This window comes from Hyperoodon ampullatus (assembly GCF_949752795.1).
Source record: "Hyperoodon ampullatus genome assembly, chromosome: 5".
Lineage (NCBI taxonomy): Eukaryota > Metazoa > Chordata > Mammalia > Artiodactyla > Ziphiidae > Hyperoodon > Hyperoodon ampullatus.
In genome coordinates, this window is record NC_136918.1 from 84,873,600 (window position 1) to 84,898,072 (window position 24,473).

The window sequence follows — 24,473 nt, forward strand, 5'->3', positions numbered from 1 at the left end:
ATCCTGCATGCCTATGCACCATAAATATCTCTTTCATCATGTCACTCCCTTAGTCAAAAGCTGCTCATGGCACAAATTTCTTACCACAGCAGGCCATTTTTGTTTTCCTTTTTTAGCTAAGCCTCATCTCCACTCCTATTTCACCTCCTAACCCTTACCATCAAACAGTCTTCACATTCTTCAGAATGGTCTCCTCAAGGCTCCAGAAGAAGCAGCTGTGCCAGCCCACTTAGCTGGAATACTGTCTCTTCTCCCTCATCTTGAACACTCTCCCCACCCTTAAAGCCTTCATGTTCCTCTGCCTCCTCCAACGACCCCTCACTGATCTCTCACAACACCCATTTCCTTTAATTGCAGACTGCCTTTTTTTTGCTATTTTCAAGAGTATTATTCTTTAGTTTGTACATAGTTCTTAAACATCAGCCTTCTTTCCCCTTCTTGATTGTGGGGTTTATATTCCCCACCCCATCACAATATGTCCCATAGTACATATTAGTAGCAGAGTTAGGCCCATAGTCGGGGCTCAGGACATATGGGTTGGTTGTTTAGTTTCCTGGAAAGAGATACATAACATATAAAACAGGATGAGAAAAGGCTTTCTGACACACAGTATGGCACCAAATTGCAAATAGTTCTCAGTGGAGGGGTCTCTTGTGGTTGAGATCTTTCCTGATTATATCTTCTCTATAAGAAGTGGCAATCTACTAATTCAGGGCACTGCAAATATTTCTGAGGGCATGTGCTTAATTCAGAATAGCTGAAGAGCTTCCCCTCTTTTGTCTTAGATTATCTATTTTCTTCCATTTCTTCAGAATGATTTGAAGCATATGTGTGATCGCCCCCTCATGCTCTTTCATTAGACTTTTTCTGAATCTCTACCTATAGTCACCATCCCTGAGTCCTTGCTCCATCATCAAGACACTGTGCAAAATTAAATGCTGTAATTTTCAGGTCTTGCCCTTCAACTTCTATTCTTGACCAAACTCATGGGTTAATTGAGCCTTTCTTGGCAAAGAAAGGAAAAAAGAAGGAAGGAAGGAAAGAAGGAAGGAAGGGAGGGAGGGAGGAAGAAAGGGAGAGAGAAAGAAAGAAAGAAAGAAAAAAGAAAGAAAGAAAGAAAGAAAGTCCCAGCACAGTAACAGCTAGTTGTATAAGCAAAGCAAACCTGGGAATGACAGCTTTGGAAGTTGCCTCTGTGCATATAAACAGTTGGCATAAGCAGAGACGCTCGCAGGAAGAATCTTTATAGGTCACAAATGCTGGACAGATTGGTGGCCTAGGCCACACAATCTGTTTATCTAAGGCTGACTTACCCTTGGCCCTGAGTTTCTGGACCCTGACAGTGAGGGAATATTAGAAGAATCTTAAATCATGGTTTAAGAATAATCGTATCAAGAAGCATAATCTAATATGTTTTTGTTTTAGTAACACATTTAAAAAACTTTAAGTTAGTCCACTGTTCAATTTCTTAAAATTGTTATTAAACAAAAGTTCTGACAAATGACAGTTGATCATTACCTTAGACCCAAACTAGAAATCTCAAAAATTCCTAAAAGTCCATAGTCTGGGTTTTGTGTATATGTGTATATATTTGCATGCCATTTTATTTTTCATTTCGTGGGAACTCTTAATACCTAAATTCTTGCCAAGGCCAAATGCTGAAAAGCTTCAATAAGTGTTTTTCTTGAGATATTTCAAAAGCATTTGACAACTGTAGGAATTTCATTTTAACACTCTAGATTTATTCCAAAGCTTGATTTTTCTGTGCAAACAAAACTAAACTGAGCTGATGAAGCTTTATTCATTAAGAAGCAAAAGTGCTCTGAAATACATTAAGAGGTCTGGGGACACAACAGGGGACTTCCCTGGTGGTCCAGTGGCTAGGGCTCCACACTGCCACTGCAGGGGGTGTGAGTTTGATCCCAGGTCAGGGAACTAGGATCCTGCATGCCGTGTGGCAAAAAAGAAAAGAGGTTTGGAGACTTTTTTTTGTGGCAACAAGAGAATAGAACTCATTGGTTATAAATATCCAAATTTGGTATTTAGCTCCCATCTCTGGATGAGCATGAAGAATGGCGAGGCACAGTGAAGTTTGTCAGGGCTCAAGACAAAGAAGACAAAGGTGAAAGAGTTCACTAAATTAACTGTCCAGAGCTTCACGTATTCGACTTTGACTTCAAGGATTCTGCATCTGACCTTTTGAATGATGGGGGGGTAAGTAAAGTTTTGGTTGGGCCCTGCTTCCCTTTTAAGTGAGGTTAACCTGCTTTCTCTCTATTGAGGAGTGCTATAAATGAATAGCAACAACACCCAAAATGTTGGAGATATTCCAGTGAAGGCTGAACTCCAACCTCATCATGATGTCATGGAGAGGAATTCATGCATCCTATAGAGGGGACAAGCATATGTGATTCATTTTTTCAGTCTACATCCTTTAATTTATAGTAGACACTTAATAAATGTTTCCTAATGAATAAATCAATGATTTCATAGACAAGATGACTTCTAAAATCGCTTCTAACTTGAAGATAATATGAAAGTGATAGGTGATCTATTGATAAACCAAAATAATATAGGGGCCAACCATACATGTACCTTAAAGATGTCTCTCTTTGGGGAAAGAAGAAAGATTGAATGGTAGCTTTTTTAGGCTCTCTGCCTCAATGAGAATGTCAGAGGGATCCAGTCATGCTGAAGATGCCCCACATTAGCAAAGTTACCACCTCACTTCTGTCCTGGAATGAAGCCTCTGATGAAGATCAGGCTTTGAGAACGACAGGGGATTAGGTTTTGGTTCAAGATCAGGTTATAACCCCAGAACCCAGTGCCTCGCCATTGTGCCACCATTTGCTATTCTGCATTCTATTCTTTAATTCCCACAAATCAATTGTTCTCTCAGAATGTTGGAATGCCTTAAAATTTTCATTTTTATTTAAATATCCATCAGATTATAATTTACTGATGCTGAGAAAATGTAGATGCAGAATTCTAGCTGCAACTACAACCATGTGGAATCACAGCACACTCAGTAACCACAAAGGATTTTTCTTTTTGCCTGGCAACTTAAATCTTTTCTAGAAGATCTTGCTAGTTTTATCTTGGAATGTTTTTGCCACGTTGACTCTTTGAAGTTTAACCTGGAATGCAAATAAGACATGCGATGGATGTTCTATCTTATACAGTGTTTAGAATGCCTCCTGGTGTCTGACTTATTGCTACAGGTTTGTTATCCTTTCCCAACCAGTGTTTGAACTCCTCCCACTCTCACCCATTCATCACGCTGATAGTCCTGTCCAAAGACTATCAGGTAAAGTACAATAATCAGTCAAAGCCAGATGGTGCCAGTGGCAAAAGCAAGCATTTCCCCTTATGGCGCCTGCATCAAATAAATAAATAATACCATCATATTTGACAATTTAATGAGTATAAATTTACCACAGCAGGAAAATCCTCCCCAAATACTTAAACAATTAAAATGTAAAAGGAGAGATAAATAAGCATTTTTGTAGTGGTATAGTGAAAGAGAATAAAAAAGGAGAGAAAGGAAGTGTAGGGTGGGGTCTGCTTTATATAGGATGATGAGAGAAGGCCTCCTTGATGAGATCTATACAGGTGAGATTTGGGCAGAGCCCTGAGGAAGTAAGGGAGCAAATCACGAGAATAAGTGTGAACAAAGCATTTCAGGCAGAAGGAACAGCAAGAGCAAAAGCCCTGAGGTTGCTGCCATAACACGGTGAAAAATATTAGTAGTTTTGGTCTGATTTCTTGAGTATAGAATTGTACCAGTCAGATTCTTACATGCAAGAGTAGAAACTAGACTGGATTCAGATAATATCAGAGCTCACATTATTGATGGGAAGGCCAGAGAACAAGGCTCAAAAAATAGGCAGGAACCAAGGAAAGCAAGCTGGATCCAAGAAACAGAGTCAAGGTGAGACCCCTGACTGGTTAGGACATCAGTTTGTGGGTACCACAGACACCAGACCCAAATGCCACCATCTCTGAGGATAATTTATCATTGCCATTGCATCTTTACATCATTCTTTGAAGATTCAGAGTGGCTGAGTCTAGGTATTGAGATGCTCACATTCCAGTTGCCTGGAAGCGATAAGCCTCTGTACCTTCTAAGTGTGAAGGAAGCTTAAACTTCTATTCTTATTTTATTGACCACATCTGTAAGATAGGCTAATTATATCTCTGAGTTCCAGACTCCAAGAACCAAGATATATTAGTCCTAAAAACTACTGAGAGCTCAGGCTGGGTAAAATTTAAATCAGCGACATTAATATCTCATTTCTCAATTAACCAATTGTAAGTTCCTTAAACCTTAGACATGTACACACACACACACACACACACACACACACACACACACACCCAAAACCCAGAAACTAGCCCTTGAAAAATTCCTACCAAAAAATACTTGACATGATTCCTTTAACGTAGACCCCAAATCATCATCATCAACAACATCAACAATAACAAGCAATAGCTAACATTAGTGCTCACTATATGCCAAGTATAGTTCTAAGTATTTTACATATATTAACACATTTAATCCTTAAAAATCCTCTGGCTTTGCAGTATTTAAGTCTTAATACCTATGAATGTTCTCTTATTCACAAAACTCACCCTCCAGTTCTCCAAGGCAGATTGGATAGTCACATCTACACGAGAAGAAACACTAGTGCATTCCTACAGTGGAAAACATGCCTGAACAATTAGGAAAATACACCTGAGATTAGTAAAATTATCCAGGAGCACATTGTAGAATACATACTTTGAAATAGACATAGAGAGGTCTACCACACTATACTGTGAGCTACTTGAGGGTAGAGAGTGTTTCTTTTTTTAAGAAAATTATTCCTATATTTCCAGTACTCTGCATAATTTCTGGCTTAGTAGATGGTTAATAAATGTTTATTGAATGAATAAGTGACTTTCATATAACATTTGAGGAAAATATTGTCTCACAAATTTAGTCCTGATAAAAAAAAGGCTAATTGAAAAATAAGATAAATGAGTCAAAATGTGGAAAACACAAAAACTTCTAGTCTTCATTTGTGAAAGAACCCTGTCCATTTATGAACCACATAAATGCTGACTTCACAAATTTATAATACGTAGGGATATATACATCCAGAAATTGAAAGCATGATCCTCTTTTACAACCCTCTGAAAGAAGTGGCACTGACATAGGAAGAAATTCCAGCTCAGCCCTTTCTGAGCCAAATACCTTAACGTCCCAACATCCGCACCATGAAGGATTGGACATAGATCAGTGTTTCCCAAATTCTGCTCCCTAGGCTTCCTCAGAGGGGCCTCAGAGCAAAGAGGAGGGGACTGACAGGACAGAAGTCTGGGCCACCAAACTCTGCTCTGGCCAAATGGCGCCTTTTATCTATTTTATGTACTTGGAGTCTGAGAAATATCTGGGATGAAAAGTTCTGTGGCTCAAAAGAAGTTTAAAAAAAAACAACCAGATAATCTCTAAGATCCCTTTAGCTCTACTAATCAATGATAATTATTTCCACCAGGTATATAGTGAAAGAGAATGACAACTTTTCCCTGGGAGATTAAATAAAAAGGTAGTTAGTAGGAAGCCTTGAACAGTGCCTTGTGAAATCTGGAAGAGTGACGAACCCAGGAATGAAACTTAAGCAGTGTCTAGGGGAAACAGAAAAGGACAATAAGTACAAAACATATAAATGCTCTTTCTCTTCTCTCTTTTCTCTCTCTATCTCTTCTCTGTGTGTATACATATATATATATGTGCAACATATACACACACACATAAACTCTATGGGGGGAGAAGACTTACTAGGGAGGTTATTATAGTGATTGTAGCATGGATCCAGACGGAGAATGAGGAAAGGTCTGGAATGATTTTATAAAAGAGATGATTTTTCAACAGAATTTTTGGAGGCAGAACATAGTTTGGCAGATGGAGGAAAGAAAGCATTTCAGGTGGTGAAGATAGCACCACTTAATGTTAGGAGGCATTAAAAACTTATAGGTATAGAGAGTGTCTAGTAGATTTTGTTATCCTCTAGTCTATTTAGTCTATTCTCTAATCTTTTTGTACCAACTTAGGCCTGACCTGTTGACCACCCACTGGAATCCAAGGAAAACTCCCTTCTTAGTTCCAGAGAATTAGGCTGAAATTTTGTTTAATCAGAACAACCCAGATATGTTGGCTATCCCTGGAGTATGATAAGGTCATTGGCAACTTAAAATTTACGTCTTCTAGAAATGGTTCCAAGGGTTCCACCAGGACAGAAGAAATGGTTCCAAGGGTTCCACCAATCCAACTTCTCCAACATTGAATACTTGCTTCTCTCATCTACTTTCTCAGCAACCCAAACTACTCATGTATCTTCTCCACCTCCCCTGTAATTACTGAGATAAAAAATGTACAACTGAGAAAAGTGACTCATTTTTTCAGCTGAAGTCTGCTTCAGCTTGCCTTCCTTATGCTCATCCATTCCCTAAACTGGAAAATTATATTCTTTTGGTCCTTTACAAATTTGATTTTGGAGTGAGCATTACCCCAGCTTATAAATGAGATTTGTTTCCAAAGTTTGTTTTGCAAATTAGCAGCTTGAAACTTAGAATATCATTTCCTGAAGAAAGAAATCTAAAAGAGTGTTTAAGTTTCCAGCCAGACCAAAAAAAGTACTTTTAATCTCTATGTTATATAGCTTTAGTTCAAAGGGATCTAGCTACCTAATGACCATGAAACATTCTTCTGTTTTCTTGATTCTCATATATATTCTTAAAAAGGAAACAGACTACACTGAAGATTATTTCTCCCTCTCCAGAATTTCAAGGGGGAATCCATTCCTCCTCAGTTCCACTCCCCAGAAGGAATCATATTTTTGTAAGAGACATATGCTAGATGTTGTTAAGTCAGTGATTACCTGGCCATTTGTTTCTTCATTCCCCTGTAGGAAAATCTTTCCTTTTGTTTATCAGTTTGGGGATAAACAACATCAGACAGCTGGATGCTTCCATAGCACATAGACAGTCACCAGAAAAAACAACAGTTAAACATCATAGTGCATATTTTTTTCTAATTTGAAATTAAAGAGAGTAAAAGGAGTAAGAGAGTGTGTACATGCAACTACAAGTCATATCATTAACAAAGAGGAAGGGTGTGAAACTTCACCAGGATTCCTCTGGGAGGGGTTTCAGAAGTCACCAGTTTTAGATATTATGAAAAGTTTGAATGTTTAGCACCTAGCTTGGAAGACATATTAATGGGTTAAAAATATATAACTTTAAACTGCTATTCATCCTTAGCCCAAATCATAAGAAGTTTATAGTGTCAAGTATGGCTATCTTTCCATGTTGAAGTATCTCTCTACAAAATGGGGACTGTTATTTGCTGAAGCAACCAGCTGGCACCACTTGGGTGAAATCCAAGTCTGTGCAGTCTTAGCTCTGTGTGAGATATCTATCAGGTGCCTAATTATAAAGTGTGCCAGAGTGGGCAGGTTCCATGATTAATTGGTGGGAATTGGGCAATGTTTGCCTTAGACTTAACCAAATTTTGCCATCACATACAACTCATTAGACACTGATATTTGGTCATGTGTGTAGGCTTCATTTACTCAACTTCTATTTAATGGGAGCCTATTATGTGCAAAGCATTGGACTAAGGCTATATACATAAGACAATAAATGAAACATGATTCCTACACGAAGGGAGATTTTAGAATAGCAAAAGAGACAGACATGTAAATTAATATTTATAATAAAATCTGTGGAATATTGTAGTATAAGCATGTACTAGACACAATGATGGCACAAAGGAAAGATCAACATATCTGCTTGGAGGATCAGGGAGCCTCCACAAAGAAAAAAACAACTCCAGCCACATTGTGGAAATACATTAGAAAGGTGTTATGTACAAAAGAAGGGAAAGGAAGGTATTCCAGGCAAAAGGAATAGTGTTTAGAAAGGGGGAAAGGATGAAGTAACATGGGTTGTTCCATGAAATTGTACAATTACAGTGGAGTGTGGGATGTGAAGAGGGGTGGATTTTGAAGTTTGAAGAGATAGGCAGGGACCAGAAAATTAGCAAGTAAATTTTTTAAAAATCAGATTGAGAACAATTCTTAAAGAAAACAAAAGAAGTGGGGTGATGTATTAGAAAGTAACCTGGACCCCACTCAGATGGATCTGTAACAGAAGGCCTCTCAAGTAAAGAGTAAGAGAAAGAGCATTCTGGGTAGAGAGAGTAATACACGCAAAGGCTTTGAAGAGGGCATGTGTTTGGTGTGTTTTAAAAACTAAAAGGAGACCAATAGATTTGGGGAGCAAGAAGGGTTTGATTATAAGAAAAATTCAGAGGAGGGGGCGAGTCCTGGATTATGTAGACTTTTATAGGCCTTAGCAGCAATGAGTTTGGTTTTGGTTCTATGTGGAATAGGAAGCTATCAAAGGTTTTTAAATAGTGGAAACACATGATCTGATAGAAACTTTTAAAAACTTTTAAAAAGTTCTTTCTACTGAGGGGAGAATGATTATAAAAGGTTGAGGGTGAAAGACAGGAGATTAGATGGGAAGGCTGTTGTGTCAGTCTCTATGAGAGACAACTGGGTTAGAGATGATAGTGGAGATGAAGAAAAAGGGACAGAGATGACATATTTTTGAAGTAGAGGGTGATGGCAAAGGAAGAACCAATGGCTATTTTGTTTGTTTTCTACTTATAGAAACTAGAAAAAGTAGTAGCATCTAACAATAAAAGGAAGACTGGGGGAATTAATCAGGGTTCCATTTCCATTTAGATGACTGGATGCGAATGGGGAAGAGATTTGGGAAAAAGAGATGAAGACTTATTTTTAGGACATGTGGAGATTGGGCTCCTGTGGGTCATCAGGACAAGATTTCTAGTGGACAGTTAGATACAAAGCTCTAGAGCCCAGGAAGTAGACTTGGCTAGAGAGCCTGGAGAATTTGAGACCCATTCGTCATGTAGGAGTTGTGGGCACGGATTAGATTAGTCTTGGAACTTCTGTTGACTAAGAACGTGCGAGAATAAGGGCAAAAGCCTGCATAACAAGAACTTTTCAGGGGCGGAGAGAGAAAGAGGAGCCAAGGGAGAAAAAAAAGAATGTGAAACCAAGGATAGAGAAGAGAAAAAACAGCAGAAATAGGTGTTAATGGAGCCAAGAAAGTAAGGAGAGGGCATGTTTCATGGTTTCAAATATCCCAGAGAGATCATGCAAGATAGCTCCACTTGTCTTTCTGAGAGTTTACAGATCCATCTATTTGTCCTGTACACTCTCTCAGAGACAATCAAACGCGTTTCTTGAGCCAGGCTCTGAACTCGATACCTTAGCTTCAAAGAGTTTGCAAACTAGTTCAGGAAGATCAGGTACATACAAATACCAATGGATAATCAGGTAGGGCTCTGTTTAGTGAAGGCTGAATAAACAGGACTGGTAGCAAGTGATACTGAAGATCTAAGAGGGGAAGAAGTCACTGGCCATCAGGTAAGCCTTCACAAATGAGATAACTCATGATTCAGGCCTCAGAGTGTGGGTGAAATTGAACTCGGCACCAAGGGGACTTTCCAAGTAGTGGAAATGACAATAAACAAAAGTATAGGGACACTAATACTTAAATTCATGCTAAGTGTGGCTAAGACAAAGTGCCACAGTGGAGGAGGAGCTTTGCTATAGAACATGCTATTCTATAAGTTGGAAAGCCTTAGAGACAATTTAGTTCAATACTTTTATTTTATATAGAGGGAAATGATAGCCCAGAGAGATTAAATTTGTTTAAATTCACAAGTCTAGTCAATGGCAGAGACAGTAGGAGGTAAGGCAAGAATAGGAGATTGGTACCAGATTCTGATAAGCCTTGAAAAACAATTATAAATAAATAAATTAGAATTGATGCTCTAAACAAAGAAAAACCATTGAAATTTTGAGAAAAAGGGGATTGAAAAGTAAGATTAACCAGCAGGCAGTGTGCAAAGATGATGCCAAGAAAGCAGGGAATTTTGGTGACTATCCAGCCTTTCTTACCTGGGGTTTCTCATGTGAACCACAGAACACTTAAAAAGTGATTTGAGTGTTTCCTCCATTCTGCAAAGTATGGTGTGTAACTAGTACTGGTCTAGATGTACAGGAAAGAGATTAATTCATTACCTACAATTATGGGCTTTAGGGCCTTAGGGTCTTAGGGCTTGGTTCTATTCTAGAATGCTGGTTAAGAAAGGCTGGCAGAAGAAGGAAAAAGACATAAAAGACATTGCAAATAGAATTTGGTAACCAATAGTATGGCTTTCATGAGGGAAGATAGAGTAATTATTTCCATATTATGAGCTGCATAACTGGGAATGCCTGGTGTCTCCAAAAAGATATTGTCAAGAGTAGGGGAGTCAGAGGTCTACTTTAAGGAGAAGATAATTAGCTTAACATGACACTTTCTGAGGTGGTAACAAAAAAATAAAATAAAAAATAATAATGTTTTTAATATCTGGAAATCTTGGATTATGGGACAGTTAATTTTTCTATTGGTTTTCCTGTGGTTCTCATAGTTTGGTCCTTTATGGATGGGTTTTTACAATATACCTAAGTTCAGTAAAAATAGCAATTTTGATAAGACATACTTAATAAAATAAACTTCAGTTTATACATGAGCCAATCAATTTCCAGTGACACTAGAATGAGAACATAGAATTATAGAGGCTACAGGAAAACCCATAATTACTGAAAGATACATAGTCTTTTTTTTTCACCAAGAATCAAGTTTCTTTTCACTTAAGTGAGGATAAAAACTGAATTGGGTCCTAAGTATGCTTAAGTATACTTAAGTAGACTAGTGCCCAAACTTCTTGGATTCTTTCCTAAATACTCTTATTCGTGGGCTTACTGTATCTTCCAGATGATGTTCAGAAGTGAAGTCTGAGCCATCTGTGGCCTTACGTTCCCATGACACTTTTCACTGGAGGGCAATGGTCCAATTCCAAACGGTAATTCTATTTTATAACTCCTCCTTCCTTTTCAAGAATAGTCCTCTTCATTTCCTCTTCTATACTGGTTTCACTCCAAAGGGGTAAGGTATGAAGTTCAAGATGAAAGAAAATATGCAAGAAACTAGATCTTGTTGATGTTTTCTATACAGCTCTCCAGTTAACTGTCCGTCAGTATGGAACACAAATCTGCTGAGTTATCTAAAGCTATCACTCCATATTCTCAGTCAAAGGCAATCAAAGACATGAAGAGCACTGAATTTAGATTAGCATGAAAGATTTATTCAAATGAATACTAAATACCAACCTGATTTCTCCAGAGTAGCTTTCCAAGGCAATAAAGAAAACAGAATCGCCTTCTTTTTCATTGGAGTAAATAAGTCCTTGAAATGCAATGGTTAAGGGAAGATTACAAATGGTGCTTACTCTTCAGAAAAAACTAAGTAAATTACCAAAACTGAATAAATCAAACCCCCAGATCAGATCCATCTAAAGAAAGAGCCAATATTTTTTAAGTGAGATAATATTCTCTCTTTCCTTTTGAAAATCTCAGAAATTTTTAGAAATATTAATCCAGTAAAACTTTGGAAGAAAAATTCTCCAAATGTCCAGCTGAAGATGAAATGGGGGTTGTTTAAGGTGCATAACTTATAAAGTCTCATTATTCCTTTACATCTCTCAAATAAAGATTTAAAGAAAAGGACTTTGAAAGGCAATGTCCACCCTAAATATACTCAATGCTTATTTCCCTTCCCCCATTAGAACCCCACAAGAGTCTGGATAGCCAGAGTGGGGCTGCCCTCAATACAATATGGATCTAGAAATCTAATTGCAAGTTAGGTATATAGAAACCAATAATTTCTCTTTAAAGAAATCCTGCCTTGATTTGTGTGTGTGTTGTGTGTAAATATCAGAGACAATTGCCTCCACTGGGGTTTGAGTAGAACTGTGCAATGCATCTTTTAGACTAGCTGTTGAGGATCTAGTTTGGCTGTTAAGAAGAGCTTTTACTTCTCCGTTTATACTCCAAACTGGTAAAGTGGTTTCTGAACCAAAAAGCAAGTAGGAGTGGGAAGAGGATTTTCATTTTAACAGCCCCTAGTCTAGGCTAGTTCCTAGGCTGGTTGTGCTGACTAAGAGGTTCTGAAGCCATTTAGAAAAGCAGCCAATTCCTGAGTTTGCTTAACCTTTGGAGATTATTTCATTTATTTTTTCTTTACTTCATCTAGCTCTTTTATATAGTCATTAATGGGAAGACATTGGGGTCTTTCAAATTTTCATTTAAAAATAACATTTTGAATAGTTACTGGAACTGGGATTACAAATAATGGATGTAAAGCTAATTACCAAAATTCTACATTTAGAGCAAACTGGTGCATATGGAGACAACAGCTCAATGTTTTAGAAAGTGCCAATTTGCTAAAAATAGATAAATATGATTACTGCTGGAATTAATTTAAGGGCATTCAACATGAGATGACTAATATCGAGGAGTAGCATTTCTCTGATATAAATTCTAGGGAGATGTTTTACACCCGTTATTGCCCAATCCTTTTGCAGAAACGAATCCCACAAACCAAAAAGGTGAAGTTAGATCAAAGTTATACCATGCCAAATTAGCAAGAGCATATGGTAGCTGATATTCCTCTTAGTCAGGTGGAACCTGCCAGAGCTCAGCTTCTGGAAAAAAGTGAAAACAATGCTTGTCAACTCTAGCTGTGGAGTTTGCCCTAACTTTTCTTTTTTAGGTATAAAAGCTCATGAGATCAGTTATCTGTGTGGTTACTGCTTCCTTTCAGAGTCATCAGTGGTGATAACCCTACCAATAATAAGAATATATAATACAGGCTAAATGAAAACAACCAAAGGGAAAATAGTGATCTACTACATTTGAGGTAAATCTCTCCTAATCCGGTAAGCTTCCTTATTATGGACATACAGGAGACTCTTTCTCAGCCAGTTTACTCTCTCCCTAGATTCACAGGTGTGAGTTTCCAGAAATTGTCTAAATCACGTGATCTGGCCCTTCATCCAGTTAGAGATGATTGTTCTATCGGTAACTAGCTGAACTGAGGAGGACCAGTCAGATTCATTCAGTCTCATTCTTTCTCTCATATTCCCTCTCTCTTTTTCTCTCTCTCTGTATATGTGTATGTACATAGATACATTTCTCTTTCTTAGCTAGAATTCCTAACTGAGAGCCAGAGAAGCTGGGGTTATTAGTAACTGAGTCTTTGAAATGCAGGGCTCCAGAAAGAAAGTCTATGAATTCCTTATGTTGAGGTTCCCAGATCTACTCTTGTTCCCATAAGCTTGGCTGTTCAACTTCTTAATTTCATATGATATCTAGTTTCCTTTCAATATATCTCTTTTCTAGACCATTAAAAGTGGTGTCTGTTACTTGTACCCAACAAAAGGAGACATAAATAATACAAGTACATGTGTGTGTGTGTGTGTGTGTGTGTGTGTGTGTGTGTGTGTGTGGACAGAGACAGAGAGAGACAGACAGACAGACACACACACAGAGACAGAGACAGAGCGAGACAGAGAGAGGTGGCTAGAGTGAAAGATTAAAGGTGATCATTAACCAACTGTAAATATAATCCAAAAAATAATTGCTTGTCTCTGGACACCTGCATATTTGCAAATTTCTAGTTAATGTATCTTTCTATCAAACTCTATATAAGCCCCCTTTATAAAAGTATTTTTCAAAATATCCATGATATTAATTTTTCTGTGTTAAACTTCTGGCTTCTAGGAAAAGCAAATCTCTTAGACAAACTTGATCCTATTGTTATGCTTAAAAATATTTTCAAATATTATCCATACATTAAGAAATCAGATCCTTTGGGTTGCAAGAATTTATTGCTTGTATGAGAATTGGATAAATTTTGTATTATTAAATAGATAACAACCCAATTAACCAGGGACGCAGGAGAACTGAAATGTCCTTTGTAGAGATCCTGAAAGTTTAGATTATTTCCGGTATTAGAGTTGAGTTGGAAAAGGCTCAGGACTGTACACCACTTCTGATCAAGGTTAATTCCTGATGCAATGAGAAACCCTGAGGTTGTATGAAAATTGTGCTCAGGTGATCATCTTTGAACAGTGCTTTCCCCAACCAGACTCCATCCCCATTTTCAATCTCCCAATCAGCCCCACATTCCCCCTCTACTATTCTGCCTGACTGGGTTCTCATGTGATTGATGTGAGCACAGCATGCCTGGTAATCTTAGTGCTGAGAACCCAGTTTGGAAGTGAGGGGGGTGGGGAGGATGGGGATAGGGGAGAAGCAGCCAATTTAGCAAGTGGAAAGAGAAATCTAAATGTGCAAAACAGACTAAAACAGAGAAATATAAAAAGAAAAATAGTGCATATTTCTAATGCCTTTGAACTGATCGTTGGGGTCGCATGACAATTTGAATATTTGCTTATTTAAGCTCTGTCACTGAAGTTTTCAAAGGAAATGATAAACATATGCTATGCTCCCATCCATTAGCACGGTTAATATTTACTCTGTAGAGAATAGGAGAGGAGGGGTAGGAATGGGAAATGTATGTATATTCTATACAGAGAGCAAGGGTACCTCTTGGCATAGAACTGTGAGTACTTTAGGTTTCAATATGTGGAATTCCTCAGCTAATAATACTTTACACTTGAAAAACACATCATTTGCAAAACACTTTTATTTTTACCACTTTATGTGAGCCTCACACCAGCCTAGTAGAAAAGGCAAGTCTGGATCTGGAGTATATTCTTTTTATGTGCCCACTTATATAGATGAATAAACTGAGGCTCAGAAAGATGATGTTACTTACCCAAGGTCACACGACAAGCAATTGGCAGAGCCGGGTCTAGAACCCAGGGTAGGGTTTATTCCACTACAAAGACATGAAACAGGACATTAAACAAACAACATCTAAGAAAATAAGATCTGTAAATAATTAAGGATAGGGAATCTGGAGGGTCACACTCCCATTCTACAACCTGAACTCACTGCAAGGGTATCACTCTGTTCTAAGCAGACAGGAGCTGGAATTGTAACTTTGACCACCACTACCTTGAGAGGAGGACCAACAGAGCTGAGTGTGCATTTACAGAGAGCCACCTCTCAACAGGTACATAGCTATGATCTTCTGTACCAAAACATATCCCCTAATGGCCCATCATGATGATCCCTCCCTTCCTACATTTATTCCCTCAATAAATATTTTTTGTTGAGAGGATACTATGTGTCAGATATACCTTAATGTACCTGTTTTGTCTAAGATACCTATTTGGAAAGTTGGAAGGGACACACTTTTTCTTAAAAGTCTCCTGTTATAGTCTTGCCCACTAAACACTAGAATGAGCTGGCATTACTTAATTAGACAAACTCCACTTGGACCTGAGGGGAGGAGAAAAAAAATAGGACAACTCAAAGAGATTGAAAGAGATTGAGAGCCATGAGCAAGATATAAAATAAGGGTGTGGAGACTGCGAAACACTATTCAACTTCACCAATAGATCATTTTGTCTTACTGTTCTCAAGGCCATGCCAATTTAGTCAGAGAAAATCCACCACTTAGGGTCTGGCAACGAGTATTTTCAGGTAAAGCTGTAGCCACAGTGTGCCCCATATTGGCCACAAGAGGCCTACCTCAGAATCCAAATTCCTTCAGCCAATTCAAACCTAAGAAAGATAAACTTGACCTGATTCTCATTCATTTAACAGACATTTGAGGGACTACTTACCATTCAACCTCCCTTTACCTTCATGCAAGATTTCTCTTTGTGGAATATTATTATGTGGCTAGTTCAGTGGGCAGAAAAGATACCCAAATGAAACTGAAATTAATCCTTGGACGTGGGCCCCTGAGCACAGGCCAACACTACAAACATTTTTTAAAGTTTGTGTGATCAATGAAATAACTAAGGGTAGTGAGGGATTGAGTCAGGGAATATTTGGAATAGCTGTGCAACAAAGCAATAGGTGTAAGCACTTGGGGCCCGAAAGGAAGGGCACGAGAAGATCCAAGACGATGATAACTGTGTGTCTAACCTGGGACTCTCCTACCCTCAGAGCGTGGGGCTGGTACACTGGTTGGTGGACATCAAAGGGAGGTTTTCATATAGTACCAGTTATACTAGTTTGGAGCAACACAGTATACTTGGGCTCATTTTGCATTTTCTGTCTGCTTTCATTAAAAACTGATGGTTTTCCTGCTGTATAGCACAGGGAACTCCACTTCGCTGTACAGTAGAAACTAACACAACATTGTGAAACAACTATACCCCAATTGAAAACAAAACTGATGGTTTTCATGTCTATAAGTCAATAACAAGAATCAATGATGATTAGCTTCACTTCAAAATTTGATGCCAATAGATTAAAAAAATATCTAGTAGTGCTCCATCCATTTAGACATGCCACAACTTATGGAAAGACTGTAAACCTAGTTCTGTATTCATTTAGCAAACAGAATATCCACAGTTAAAATCCATTACTTTATGTGCCAAGCATTGTGGTAGGCACTGACGATAGAAAAATAATCAAGATTTCACCCTTTCCCTTAAGCAGCTCACAGTATGGACACCAGTATGTGAAAAAAACAAATGTTGTATAGTGTAACAAGTGATATAATAGTGATTGTACAAACTACAGTGTGGTCACAAAGAAGGCAGAAGAAAACGTAACATCAGGGAGGACAAGAATGACTTAAAAGAGATAACTCTTACTGGGGGAGTGGCAATTTTCTATTCTGAGAGGGAAATGGTATTTTCTAGGCATAGAGCAAAGACATCAAGGCAGGCCTGAAATACTGATGTAGTGTCGTTGAGAGAAGAGGTGCTTGAAGATGGCACTGGAAAGATAGTCAAGACTAGATCATGCCAGAAATCCCTGGCCGTCCAGTGGTTAGGACTCCATGCTTCTACTGCAGGGGGCACGGGTTCAATCCCTGGTCAGGGAACTAAGATCCCTCATGCCTCGCAGCACGGCCAAATTAAAGAAAAAGAAAAAAAAAAAAAAAGGAAGACTAGATCATGCAATCCATGCTGAGGAGTTTGTATTTAGCTTACTGTTAACAGGGAATCATTAGAAGATTGTCAGGAGGGAAATAATCTGATCAGACTTGTGTTAGGTAAAGATAAGAGCAATGCTATTTGCAAGAACGGAAGGAGAGCAAGATGGAGGTAGGGAGTCCACGTAAGAAGCTATTGTCTTTGTCCAGATGGGAGGTAATGAAAGTCAGAATCAGCTTATTTGTGGTGGAGATGAAAAAGCAGAGGATGAATTCAAAATCTTTTTAACTAGAATCAAAGGATTTCATAACTAGATTTGGAGACTGAAAGAAAAGAATACTTTTAGGATCACTCCCATTTTCCTAGAGTTTGGAAGCTGGATAGGTGGTGTTACAGCAATAAGGGTGGGAATTTGGAGGAAGACTAAGTGGTACAAAATGGGAGACACTGAGTTTGACTTTGTTTATAAGGAGCATAGGTGTCTCTGAAATATCTAGACAGAGATATCTATGGATCAGAGCTCAGGGGAGAGATCCAGTCTACAGATTTGGAAATCACACAGGTGGTTACAAACTCTGGAGGTGGATGAGATCACCTAGAATTAGAGTGTTGAATAAGAAGAGAAAGGCATCAAGATAAATAACCAGGAGATAATTGATATTTGGGGAGGGAGAGAGTGAAAGAAGCCAGCAAAGAAGAATGGAGAAGGACTTATCTGAGAGGGAGGAGAAAGAGAGAACTATGATGGGGCCAAAGGAGGAGACAGTTTCAGGAAGAGGAATGGGCAACAATACAAAATACCAAAGACATAACAAATGAGATGTGAACTAGAGAGTCACTGGATATGGTGTCTTTTTCAGAATATGTTTCAACGGAATTATGGGAACAGAAGCCTTATTAAAGTAAATGGTATAGTGAATGGGGAGTGATGAAGAGGAGGAATCAATGACGAGCAGAAGGAATTACTCTCTAACAGGAAAAGGAAGTGTAGTAAGCACTTGACAATCCTGAAAGACTGGCAATTTCTAAGCCAAGACTCATGCTGCAAACCTCAGAGAGAAAATTTTCTTACATTTGTACTGACCTTTGTTTTCATATCAATTTTGTTTGGTCCCTACCAAAACCTTTAAGGTAAGCATGGTGGGTTTTTTGTTTGTTTGTTTTCATTTTTTTTTTTTTTTAGTCTCCATACTATAGGGAAATTGAAGCCCTAGATTATGTGATTCAGTCAAGGATCACAGAATCAGTAAGTGGTATAAACTAAGGACTCTCAGCACAGTGCTCTTCCCAATACCACAGAGAATGTTCTGAAGATCAACACAATGGTGCAGGGGCAACCAGACCATACTTCAGAAATTCAGAAGGGAGAATTCCTGCCCACAGTCACTTCTTTGATTGACAACAGACATGACTGGTTGCCTAAATGCCTCTACGACAGCTAATAGGGAAATGATTAGGTAAATGCTGTATCTTCTCTTTTGATGAACTGAGTATGTGCATCCTTTGAAATGTCCCTTTAATATTAGAGGAAGATTTCAGACTTGTTTTACTTTATCAATATGAGCAAGGGAAACGTTTGGTTAATATATATACCTACCATTGCCTCAAAGACACGCCCCCCCTTTTCCTTATGGAGGCAGGTAAAACTGAAGTATGTAGATTCATCAGCCCCAGTTTCACTGTGATGGAGGCGAAGGAGACCCTAAGCTACTCTTCCTCTCAGTGAACAGGAGTGCTCCCTTTAGCATAAAGCATGAATGGTTTTCTGTAGTTTTGCCAGCTCAGCAAGAGAGAAAGTTAACCCTATATTTTCTTATCCCAATTGCCTCAGCATGGGTGGGGACCAGAGTTACAGACTGTCAGCATGAGAGAGAAGGGATCATTGTGTATGCACCTTGGCATGGGTTAGAAGGCATTATAGAGTCACCAGATATTAATGCATTTCTAGATTCACCATTCATTCTCTAAGATCCTCTGCGAGGCTAGATAATTTGGCAGGAAAAAAATGCCCTTTAAATGATTCCTCCTTCTGTTTAAATTTGGAAATGTGTGGTAGAAATCACCACTTAAAAAAGAAAAAAAAGAGAACAGTTTCAATTATATTAAGTACAATGCTTCCATTTAATTAATTCACTTAGTCCCTGGGTGACACTGGGTGTGGCTCGGTGAGATTTAGGAGGAATCCAATTTATCACTAGGAGGAATCTGCACCAAGCAGCAAGCCAGCATCCTTCCACACCTTTCCAGCACTGCAAGGGAAAAGCGCAGCCAGGTTGGAATTCTGAACCACAGATCCCGCTAAGATGAGAATCATTTGCTGTATGTGGAAAAATGCAGATGTTGATGGGGGTTGAAGGCATGAGGGCTAGAAGGGCTTCTTGCTTGCGCTGGTGTTTTTTACTTCGATTACAAATTAAAGTCTTTATTTTTAAACAAAAGAAACACCTCACAGTTTTCTTGCTTTGTGGACACAGATCTTTCAAGTTTTTCATCATCTGTAAAATGCATGGTAATTAAGCTATTTAAAGTTAGCCCCAAGACATTTGAAAAATCAGAAGCCAATTAAATGTCAGGGATTCTTTTATCTTATTCCTCCTTTGACCACTCCTTTACCATCTTCTCCTCTCCACCCCACTCCCATTTTCTTCTTTCTGCTATAATAATCTATAGTGGTAATTAATGGCTAATAAAGATCATTTATGCTTTCTTCTCAGCCATTAGCAATGTATTACAACTTGGAAATCCAGGATGGCTTCTTTATGCAGCTCAAGTGGAAGAGGAAGGAAGTGCAATCCCTCCAGCCCCCTCCCACGTTTCTGCTGGATTTCATGGGTGTGGCAGAGTTTAGACCTTTGCAGGTTTTTGCCCTGGTTTTATTCCCTATTAAGGGCTAGGGTGATGAATAGATGGCAGAAAAAAGATAAACACAATTCTGCCATGAATGATATAGGATCATTTCACCCACAAGCACAAAACCTGTGTGAGACCTAAGTACTCAGGCTATAGAAATGCCAGTCAGTGTAGTGTGAGCCCACGCCCTGAATACACCATTTCCTTTAGTCTGACTTAATGGCATCCTAAATACTGACTTATGTGAATGATACACAGCAGTGGTCAGTAGGGGACATGACCATTTCACACAGAAGTACACATGTATAAAATTTATGGCAAAATCGGATTATTTCTATACCTTTCAATTTTCTGTCTTGAATATGAATTATGCAGAAACACATGCCGGCATATGGAAACCACACAGAGTACACACATGACTGTTGTACGTAAAGTATGTGGATACTGTACACATTTACATGTGAAATTCTCCAACTCCCTAAACACACAATTTCGGCTTCATCACTTTGCACATATCCTAGTGAATATTTGGGGCTGTCAGTAAGAGGACTCAAGTGAAGGCAGCTGTCCCCTTTTGGGGAAGGGAATTTCTTTAGCCTCAATTCCCTTTCGAAAAATCATGCTTGGTTTCCTTTGTCAGAGGGGGCATGTGTATACATGTATATGTATACATAGGGTGGCAAAAAGTTGTAAACCAGCATTTTTTTTCTTCCCCCAAATTAAAGCTTTTTTAATGAATAGCATTGTCTTCCTTAGGGCTCCACCTTCCTAAATTTTATTTCTGCAGCTCACCAGGTGGGCAACCTCAGAACATTTCCTTGACAGTGTGCTTAACCCAGCCACCTGTATCTACTGCATTTATGCATTAGAATGAAGGAAAGCAAGGAGAGGAAATGTCCTGGTTTGAAAAATGAGCCAGTGGAAGCATCAATCTCCGGAATCATATAGCAGTTTAGGGAAGTGCCACATGTAAGACTCTCATGCTCTTCCCCAAACACCCTTACACAAACCACTCACAAAACCCCAGGTGCCATATACTTTATCTATCTATCATCTATCTATCTATCTATCTATCTCCCTATCTATCTATCATCTATCTATTTATTTTTGCCCTGCCTCTCCACCCTCTCCACTCACTGCTCTGAGATTCTGCTTCTGTCTCCCTTCCCCTTCCTCCTCCTTCTTCATCCCCACTACCCCGCCCCCTGCCCTCCACCCCCAGCCCCCCTTCCAGGGCGCTGGCTAAATGTGCAAAGCTGGCAGCCTGTTTCTTCTCCACTTCTCCCTCCACCCCCTTCGAATTCAGCGAGTGTATTACAAATTGCCCCCTATGCAATACCTGCACAGGAATAATGCCCAAATCCTATCTCTTGCACCCCACCCCGAAGACAATCAACGTGCAAAGGTCTTTTTTGACCAAGAGCGCCTCGCCTCGCAGGGAGACGCACACACACGTACAAGCACACACTCGCCCAAGTCTCACACCCATTTTTCTCCTTAACCTTCGCCAATATCACTCAAACGCGTTCCGGTCAATGTTTGAAAGCCCCCTTTGCAGAATGCCGCGGCACTGTCGGTTGCTGCAAAATACCTTACTGGTCGTTCTTCCCCACCCTCACCCCAATCAAGTTTCTAAAACGTCTTTCAAGAAATAAGTGAGCAATTTGAAATGGAAGAAAAACCTGAGCAGTGGGGGAGAGAGGGAGGGGACTCTGATTCTTGCTTATCTTGTTTGTGTCCTTCTTCCTGAAGAAAATGAGTCACCATGCTTATTATCCGGAATGTTAGTCCGTCTTTGGTCACTACAATTCCAGGAAGGACGCAAAGGAAGGGCCGAAGAGACCTGATTTCCAACAGGTAATACGCGGCTCGTCTTTCCCATCCCATCGGAGCTCGAATCTCCTAGGGGCGTGGTCCACCCTCTCCTCGGACCAGCTGGTGCACAATCGGCTGCTGGTCTTGGGAAGGGGGTTTTCCCCTTCTATTCGGCCAGTTTCTCCCCCCAGCCCCAGTTGTCTCTAGATTCTCTTTAAAAAAAAGAAAAATCTCCCAAATTACAGTTTCATTCATTCGCTGAAAAATAAATAAATTAATTAAACCTTCACATGTGTTTCCATTAATACCTGCACCCATGTGAAGCTCATGCATGTAGGAAATAAGGCTTCTTCCGCAGCACATGTGAAAAAAAATTGTACGATAGAACAAGCAATACTCATAGCTGAATATTCTTTCAACCCTGCTTTTTGCAAGTAATATAAAGGATTGCCTCCCCATCTTGTAGGTAGAGCCCACGTCTTCTCCTCCACACCCATTTCCATATCCACATCCGCAAAACCAGAAACCTAAAACGCTGAACATTTACTAATAGCCAAAAAAATCTTTTTTTTTTTCTAGCCAAACAGGCGTATTTTTTCTAACCTCATCCTAATTAGTAGCAGCATTCCAAAAGCAGACTGTGAAAGAATAGAATAAAAGCTGGGATGCAAGCATCAGTTACCATATGCTAAGGAAACGCAAGCACCATGGCCAGAGCAGAAGCGGCTCAAATATTTTTTCTACCTTTCCAGGGAAATATTGCACTCTGGTAATTTCACAACAGCAAGAAGTAAAAATCTTTAGGTCTACCTGTTTGGTTCTTCTCATACAGCACAGCATGGTCGTATCGTCCCTTGCCTTCTTCCTGCCTTCTCTCCTTTCCTCCTCTCTTTCTTCTTCCCCCCCTCTTCACCTCTTTTCTGCTCGCTTGCTCACTCGCTCTCTCGCGCTAGCGCACTCTCTCTCCCTCCCTCTCCCTCCCTCTCCCTCTCTCTCTCTCCCTCACACACACCAGGGCAGTTAGCAGCAACTGTAAGGTCCACAGCTATTGCTCACCGCACATGCTCTCTCTCTCTCTCTCCTCTTCCCTCTCTTCCTCTTTTCTCTCTCTCCACCCACTCACTGCCTATCCCTCTTTTTCGTCCCTGTCTCTCGATCTCTTTCTCAGAATTGTTCACTAGCTTTCAATGACTAATCACTTCCCCCGGCCCCACCCCCATTCTAGACAGTCACCCCCTTCCAGTCCCCTGCCAGCCTCATGAATATTTAAACATCTCCAATCTGGACCCAATTACCCACCGACTTTCCCACTGCATTGAGAGGGCTTTGGGGTAGCTGCAGAGAAGGATATTCCAGACCGTTCAGGAGAGTATATGGAATATGTTTTGGAGAAGAGGGGCTTGAGGAGTGCTTCTATTTCTTTACTAACTCTTTTCTCTTCCCAATATCATAAAAGCAAAGGACAGCTATTCTGAATGAGTAGTCAGACCTATACAATATGTTATATCTGCTATTTAGATTTTATGCACAATTAATAAGTGTGAGGGTTAAGTTCTCTCAAAAAATGAAAGACCATGTGAATATCATATCCTGTATGTACTCAGTAATCATATAACTTAAAATAAATACATATGTATAAGACTTAGATATGCACAAACATGTCTCATATATGCTCCAAAATACTTGAAAAATCCACACAAATATACTGCATTTTAAACATTCTAAGCACTTGGGTGCAGAAATAATAACTAATGTTTAGGAATTAGCATCCATATCTAAAATCACATGGTAGTTGTTTTCTTAATGCACATACACCTGTTTGAAAATTGGAGTTTCTTCTAATTTTACTGAAAAAACTGAGCATATTTGAACAATAAGTCTGCGTAATATAAATTGTTGGTGCCAGTTGACTGAAATAAAAACGTACAGTGTGAGAGCTCTGAGTTTCAGTTTTACTTGGGGACTTACTGGGGACTATAGCCTGGAGACATCCTCCCAGATAGCTCCGAGGACCTGCTCCAAAGAGGTAAGGGGGAAGGTCTGCACATATGTGATTTTGGAGAAGGGGGTGAGTGCAACCAGCACTTACCCCCTTGGTAGAAGATTACTGCTAGTGACAAGGAGCAAATATCTTGGTTAATGGTTTTAGTGCTTTTCTAGGTATGGGAAGATGCAAGAATCCAAGTTCTTTAAAAATTTCTCCTGAAAATATTTATCTGAAGGCCTGTCCTGCCAGTTTTCCCAGAGCACAGAGTGCCTCATTCCTGTTTTCCACCCTGAACTCCTTTCAGGGTGTATTAAAGTTCAGCGACTGCAGTGGCTAATGATGTAATCCTCACAGAGCTGGATGGCTAGTGACATTTCTTTAGTTGGCATGCCCAACATGATATTTCACAGTTTGGGCAAGAAGAATAAAGTAAATTCACCTGTTATGAGAAGAAAAATTATATCATGAAGCCTATTTCTTCAATTCCTTCTATGGTTCTTCATAATTTGGGTACAGGAAAATGTGACTTTAAAAAAAGTGTACATAGGGCTTCCCTGGTGGTGCAGTGGTTGAGAGTCCACCTGCCGATGCAGGGGACACGGGTTCGTGCCCCTGTCCAGGAAGATCCCACATGCCACGGAGCAGCTGGGCCCGTGAGCCATGGCCGCTGAGCCTGCGCGTCCGGAGCCTGTGCTCCACAAGGGGAGAGACCACAGCAGTGAGAGGCCCGCGTACCGCAAAAAAAAAAAAAAAAGGGTACATAACATAATTTTTAGATTTATAGTACTCTGTGATCTTGGGACTGTTACTGAATCTCCCTGCACCTAGTTT

The 24,473-nt window shown here is 39.5% G+C and overlaps 1 protein-coding gene across 1 annotated transcript in view; it reads right to left on the reverse strand.

The window, feature by feature from the left end:
* The window catches only part of GAP43 (growth associated protein 43), a gene marked incomplete at both ends in the record, with an annotated part of 92,901 nt that extends 70,406 nt beyond the window's left edge, over positions 1 to 22,495 (reverse strand). The window contains one exon of the mRNA XM_079704959.1: positions 22,466 to 22,495. Coding sequence (XP_079561085.1) covers positions 22,466 to 22,495 — 30 coding nt within the window. The remainder of the gene's footprint in view (positions 1 to 22,465) is intronic.
* Positions 22,496 to 24,473: the final 1,978 nt, after the last annotated feature.